The 7,299-nt window shown below is 42.9% G+C and overlaps 1 protein-coding gene across 1 annotated transcript in view; it reads left to right on the top strand.

The window, feature by feature from the left end:
* The window catches only part of Ccdc62 (coiled-coil domain containing 62), a 38,308-nt gene that overhangs the window by 29,351 nt on the left and 1,658 nt on the right, over positions 1 to 7,299 (top strand). The window contains exons 7-9 of the mRNA XM_026788133.1: positions 1,053 to 1,141; positions 1,672 to 1,787; positions 3,618 to 4,340. Coding sequence (XP_026643934.1) covers positions 1,053 to 1,141; positions 1,672 to 1,787; positions 3,618 to 4,340 — 928 coding nt within the window. The remainder of the gene's footprint in view (positions 1 to 1,052; positions 1,142 to 1,671; positions 1,788 to 3,617; positions 4,341 to 7,299) is intronic.

Below are 7,299 nucleotides of genomic sequence, written 5' to 3'. Positions count from 1 at the left end.
CTCTATGAGTTCGAGACCAGCCTGGTCTCTACAAGAGCTAGTTCCAGGACAGGCTCCAAAACCACAGAGAAACCCTGTCTCAAAAAACCAAAAAAAAAAAAAAAAATAAGCACTCTACCTCTAAGCCATATCCCCATCTCCTAAAAATAACTTCTTCATATGTTTTTGTTTCTATGTTGCCAAGACTGTTCTCTAACTTTTGGCCTCAAGTGATTTTCATGTGTCGAATGCGGAGTATCTGGGAACACAGGTGCACATCACCAAGCCCTTGTTAAAAATAAATTCCTAGGACTGGAGAGATGGTTCAGCAGTTACAAGAAATGATTGCTCTTCCAGAGGACTCAGATTGAATTACCAGCACTTGCATGGCAGCTAACAGCTCACAATTTTCTGTAGCTGAGATTCCAAGGGATTTGGTGCCCTCTTCTTCTCTGAAGGCATGCATGTGGTGTACATACATACAATTAAAAAAAAGTTAAATTTTTAAAAATAAAAATAAGTTCTTAGCCGGAAGTGATAGGATACCCTAATCCCTTGGCGTGTAGAGACTCCAAGAGGAGCTCGAATTTAAGTCCAGCCTGGATTCATAGAGGGATCCTGTCTCAGTGAATAAAGACAGCAACCACTTCTCAATATCTGCTTTCAATCTTTGGTGTTTGTTATTTGTTTTTTTTGTTTTGAGTCAGGGTCTCACATAACCCAGGCTAGCCTTGAATTCCTGAGTTTCTCATCTCCAACTCCCAAGTGATAAAATTACAGGTGTGTATTCCTGGGCCTCTCTTACTTTCAGGCTTTTTCCCCCATATTTCCCTTTATTTTTGCATTTACTTTAAATCATTTTTTTTGACTTAACATTAATTATGTTGTGCACTTTCCTATTTCATGGTGGACTCAGTCAGAATCACACATGAAAGCTCTTCTCAGTCAGTCATTCTGCAGCTTTTAAGTTTGAGAACCACAACAGAAGTGTTAGTTGTTAAATCTTTAGAACCTGAGTGATGTGTATTGATATTGCTGATGAAAAATATCCAGTTATTTTTGTCCTTATACAGTCGAGAGAGAAAAAAGGAAAGATGAGTTACTTGATATTGCAAAGTCAAAGCAAGATCGTACAAATTCAGAGCTGCACAACCTGAGACAGGTATGTCCCAGCTGTCTTCTTTGACCATAGGTAAGAAATGTTGGGGAATTAGGAAGCTGTCTGCCTGTTGATTTTTGTTGGGGGAGTTCCCCCCCTCTCTTTCTGTGTGTGTGTGTGTGTGTGTGTGTGTGTGTGTGTGTGTGTGTGTGTGTGTGTGTGTGTGTGTGTGTGGTGTTTTGTTTGTTTGGGGGCTTTTTTTTGACACAGGGCCATCCTGGAACTTGTTGTGTAGATCAGGCTGACCTTAAACTCAGAGATTCACCTGTCTCTGCCTCCTGAATGCTAGGATTAAAGGCATGTACCGCCACCACCCAGAACCTGCTGATTTTGTTAATGGTGCCTCCTGGATCTTCACTACATCAGACATACATAGCATAGCAGTCTTGGCTGTGGGGCTTAGAGGTTAGGAGATGAGATGTATGGAAATATCTTGTTGCAATCATCTGGTCTGTTTAGGATTTCAAAGTGCCAAGCTGTTGATTCAGTTTGGATTTGTTTTTATTGTATTGATTTGTTGACATCTCTGGCAGATTTACGTAAAACAACAGAGTGACCTGCAGTTTCTTAATTTCAATGTAGAAAATTCTCAGGAATTAATACAGATATATGACTCAAAGATGGAGAAATCAAAGGCCCTGGAATGCAGGTAACCTTAGCCGATGGTATTGATGTTGATTTTTACTTCCTCATTAGGTCAGTTTTACTCTGGCTTGCTGTGAGCCAGTACTTGCTGCTGTTTCTGGTATGGTAGGAAATAAATATGTGTACACTAACAATTACAATAATCCTAGTGTAAGAATTTTAGATGTAATCTGTAGGTGTCAACTAGTCATCTAACAAAACTAAATCATAGACTAGGTTTGTGTGTCTGTGAGTAAAAGGCTCTGAGCTGGAGTAAACACTGCAAAGCTAGCCAGGCCTTCATTAATGCACTTCCACTGTATAGGCAGTGGGCTTACTATCGGGAGTAAGATCCGTGGGACTTGGTGCCAGCCTCATTAGCTGCAACAGGAGCTCAGATCTTCCTGTCTGTTGCCAGTTGGTATGTGGCATCCTTCCCTCGATTGTGACAAGAATTGTGGGGATGATTGTAAATCTGAAACAGTTGAATAATGGCTAGATAATGAAGATAAACTACCACAGTGAAGTCCATTTTCTTTTTCTTTTTTATGTTTTTGAGATACATTCTCACTGAGTCGTCCTGATTGGTCTTAAACCAATGGCAGCCTTCCTCTTTGCTGGGACTACAGACCTGTGCTGGCATGCCCAACTAAAGCCATTGTGCTTGTCAAGAAGAGGAATTGGGGCATCCCAGCCTGCAGGGGACTACAAAGTCTGGACTAGATTGTCAGTGACTGGTGGCTCCAGCTCCTCTCCCTGGGAGAAGGGCAGCTGGCAGCAGGATGCACTGTGTTGGGCGGCATTTCCGTCCTCATACCTTCCTCAGGGTTGCTATTCTGTTGCCCTACGTTCCATCTATTGCTGCCACCCGCAGACCCCAGGCCCACGCAGTGTTCTCTTTCAAGCAGAAGCCTTTAACATGTCTTCTCCCTCTTTGAAATTCATTGCCACTGTGAGGCACTGGATGAATTGAGGTTGCTTCTTAGAAGTGGTTCATGGGGGCTGGAGAGATGGCTCAGCAGTTAAGAGCACTGACGGCTCTTCTGGAGGACCCAGGATCATTTCCCGGCACCCACATGACAGCTCACAACTGTCTATGACTCCAGTTCCAAGGGCCCTAACACCCTCACCCAAACATACACTCAGGCAAAACATATAAAGTAAAAAATAAATAAATTATTGAAAAAAAAGAAGTGGTTCATGCCGTGGCTGGTAATAGCACTTACCACCAAGCCTGAAGGCCTAAATTCAATCCCAGCCCCCATATGGTGGAAGGAGAGAAGCAACTGCCATTGTCCTCTGACCTCCATATTCTCTCTCTCTCTCTCTCTTTCTCTCTCTTTCTCTCTCTCTCTCTCTCTCTCTCTCTCTCTCTCTCTCTCTCTCACACACACACACACACACACACACAATCGAAGGAAGTGGATAATACCATCATGGAAAGAAAGAATACAAACCGGCATGGTATGCACACCTGTATTCCTAGTACTCAGGAAGATCACAATTCCTAGGCCAGCCTGGGCTACAATGTGAGAACCTGTCTTAAGTAAACAGATGGAATCCCTGATAGGAAAAAGCCTTAGAGGAAGGCTGGTAAAGGTCCTGTTACATTTCTGTAGTAGTCTTGATTTTGTTGCTGTTGTTTTGATGGTAAACACAGTGAGTGAGGGCTAGAAAGGGGAGGGAACGTAGGCTTGGCGGTCAGAATGGCTTCCTGTAGGAGGAGGGCTCTGAAAGTCAGACTAAGGGGTTTATTGGGATCTAGGTCTACTAATGGGGTTTGGGGGAGGTGATACTAGTATATGATAGTATCAAGTCAATCTTATAACTCCTTTTTTTTGTAATGCCACTGTAGCAGAGACATGTGTTTATCAGACCTTGACAATAACTATCCAAAGATCGATATTAAGAGAGAGAGAAATCAGAAGTCATTGGTTAAGGATCAAAAGTTTGAGGTCGCGTTGGCTCAGCACAATAGGTCAGACAAGAGCTCTTGTGATGCATGCAGAGAGAAGAAGCTACAGGTTAACACTGCATTTGGGGAAAAAAGTGTAATTGCTCTCTCGTCTCTATTTACCAAAGACTTACTGGAGAAACAAAAATCTTGGTCTCTGGGTGGAAAAATCCAGACTGAACCCGAAAACAAAGTTACACTATGCAAGATTCATGCAAACTCACCAAGAAGCAATGGGATGGAGCTTCAGGTCGAAGAGCAGCAGCTCTTGGAAACATCCGTCTCGCTGCCTGATGAGAAGCAGTGGCATGACATCAATGTGTACCTGGGCCTTTCTAACTGCTCGGCCTCAAAGCACCTGGAAAAGCCTGATGGGGACTGCCATAACCTCGCAGATACAGCCGAAATCTCATGCTGCATCCAAAATGAAGTCTGTGTGGGTGACAAGGACCTGAGTGAGTCCAAGTGCTGCCACCCTAGTAACATCGTTGTCGAAGCCCCGGGACACATGACTGACGTGGAGTGGATGAGCATTTTCAAGCCTTCCAAAGTGCAAAGAATTGTTCGCCACAAAACTGTGTGCACTTGTTCAGGAGGTGTCAGCGGCATGAAGTCTTCAGCAAGGTTGGTGACGTTCATATCTGTAAACACGGGGTGTAGGTGACAGCAGGCACAGAAAGGGCTGCAGTAAAAGCTTATGCCTATGGCTAGTGAGAAAGCATTATTTGCAAACTGCGGTCGTATCTAAGACAAACTTAAAACAAAATTTGGCTCTTTTCCTCATGGCATAGACACTGGAGTCTTTGTGCAAGGGGACTCCAATGGAGACTCTACACTGAGGGCTACTTCTGAGGCAGAGGTTTTACTTAAAAATAAAACCAATTATGAGCTGGACAAAGATGTTTTATTAGAAAACAAACAAGTAGGTCACTGTGCAGGGTGGAATGCTGTCCTGGAGCATTCCTCACCCCAGGGTCCTTTCCAGTTGACATGCTGACCCTTTGAGGCCCAGACTTCAGGACAGACCCTGCATCACAGTGTCTGTCCTTAGCTAGGGTCATGCCACATGTTACATACCCACTACGCCTCACTTCTGTGTCCAGCTCATACCTGTTTTCAACTTCCCATTTCCCAGCTTTCCTACTTTCTAAATAAATGAAAGACAGAACATTGGTGTTTAACAAGCTGATAAAAGTGATTGCCTTTCTTTTGCATAAGATAATTAGTATATGCTAAATTATTTAAGCTTGTCTTATTGTTAGAGTTGCTGAATCTTGTGGCTGAGTGGCACTGTAATAAAGCCTGCTATTTTTAAGTAAAGCATAGCTCTTCAGAGCACAGAAAGGATGAAGTTTCTATCTTGAGTGCCTTATTTTAGTCTTTGCATTGACTTTCACAGGACTTTATGATTAAAATTCCTAGTACTTACATTACGTAGAGCATTTTTTGGGGCCTTTTAAAGAAGCTTGAGTCATTAAAAAACATACAGATATCCTGCCAAGTACAAAATTAAAAATCACTTGCTATACTAAATGTCATTAAGTCATTTAGTTTTAAAGATCTTTGGAAAACTGAAAGTATCAGGAAGGCATTGGTGTCTGTTTCTCCCTCCTAAGCAAGACCTTGTGTGTGTGTGGTACTAGCAATTCAAATGGGGGCTTTGATTATGCTGGGAAGTTGTTCTACCACTAAGCTACAGCCTTGAGCACCACCCCCTAAAAACCTTTTCTTGGTTTTTCGAGACAGGGTTTCTCTGTGTAACAGCCCCCGCTGTCCTGGAAATAGCTCTTATTAACCAGGCTGCCCTCAAACTCACAGAGATCCACCTGTCTCTGCCTAACTACTGTCTGGCTAACATTCTTTATTTATAAAGTGAAGCTGCATTGGGTAGTTTTGAGAGCAGAGTGTGTGTGTGTGTGTGTGTGTGTGTGTGTGTGTGTGTGTGTGTGTGTTAAATTAAATTTAATGTATGAATAAATTCAAATTTACATTCAGGGTTTTCCTTCAATGCCCCTTTGACCTCGCTAACTTCAGTAATTTAAATGCCAACTTGTTCTGCCAGCCGAGCCACAGGCACGGGACAAGTATGTGATTAGGTAGAAAAGATAGTGGTGTTTTCCTGTTTCCTCAGGTTACAAGAACCTGTGTATCCACTTTATTATCTAGGTAAATGTTCACATTTGTGCCTCTTTCCACTTAACAAGTAAGGTCTCTTTGTGAAGGGAACCACAGGCACCTGCTCTTCTGTGTGCTTCCTGGGCTCTAGTACCTGCAGGCAGTGATCAGCTGCCCAGTGCCTCTCCACTTTCACCAAGTCACAGACCCATCTCAGTTTCACAAGCCAAAAGCCTACTTGTTTATGCTTTAACCTTACACTGTTAGTAATGTTTACTCCTGCCTTCTGTAGGATCTTGTCCCTAGCACCTTCTTTATTTATTTTTTATTTTTATTTTTTTTACTAAAATTGTGTTTCTGTTGTTTCAGGGTTTGAATCCAGGGCTGAGAATAATAAGCTAGTGAGCTTGTACCCCAGCTTCCCTACTTAAAAAAGTTAACTACATCTATTTATTAGTGTGTGTGCTACAACACTAGTGTGGAGTTGAGAAGACGACTTGTGGGAATTGGTTCTCTTCTGCAATGTGGGTTCTAGAGATCAAATTCAGGTCCCCATACTTGGTGGCAAGCAGCTTTACCCACTAAGCAATCTTAGTGGCCCTTCTGTACTTTTTTTTTTTTTTTGGATTTTTCGAGATAGGGTTTCTCCGTAGCTTTTGGTTCCTGTCCTGGAACTAGCTCTTTTTTTTTTTTTTTTTTTTTTTTTTTTTTTTTCGAGACAGGGCTTCTCTGTGGCTTTGGAGCCTGTCCTGGAACTAGCTCTATAGACCAGGCTGGTCTCGAACTCACAGAGATCCGCCTGCCTCTGCCTCCCGAGTGCTGGGATTAAAGGCGTGCGCCACCACCGCCCGGCGCACTTTTAAAATGTCATTTATTGAAACAGGTTTTTTTTGAAACAGGGTTTCACTGAATTGATCTGGTTGGCCTTGAACTCACAGAGATCTATTTGTCTCTGCCTCCTGAGTTCTAGGATCAATGGTATGCTCTACCAAGCTGAACCTTTGGGTTTTTTTTTTTTAAAGACTTTTTGAGACAGGGTTTCTCTGTGTACCCCTGGCTGTTCTGGAACTCACTCTGTAGATCAGGCTGGCCTCGAACTCAGAGATCTATCTGTCCCTGCCTCCCAAGTGCTGGATAGAAGGTGTGTACCATCACCACCGGGCTAGAAGTTTAAAAATCTATTTTTAATAATTTTAATTTATGTATTTGGGTGTTGTCCAGAAGAGGACATTGGATCCTTGTCAAAAGAATCACAGCTAATGGGAACTTCTATGTAGGTGCTGGAACTGAACCCAGGTACTCTTCAGAAGCAGTGGACAGTTGTGTGTACATGCACATGCATGCAGTTGTATGCAGAGGCGAGAAGAAGGTGTCAGATCTCTGGGAACTGGATTTGCAGGTGGTTGTAAGCAACCATGTGGGTGCTAGAAATGAAGTTGGATCCTCTGTAAGAACAGCACATGCACCA

The sequence above is a fragment of the Microtus ochrogaster genome, chromosome 2, assembly GCF_000317375.1.
Source record: "Microtus ochrogaster isolate Prairie Vole_2 chromosome 2, MicOch1.0, whole genome shotgun sequence".
In the NCBI taxonomy this organism is placed as follows: Eukaryota; Metazoa; Chordata; class Mammalia; order Rodentia; family Cricetidae; genus Microtus; species Microtus ochrogaster.
Note: the sequence above shows the minus strand (reverse complement) of the source record. Positions and strands in the feature narration are given on the sequence as shown.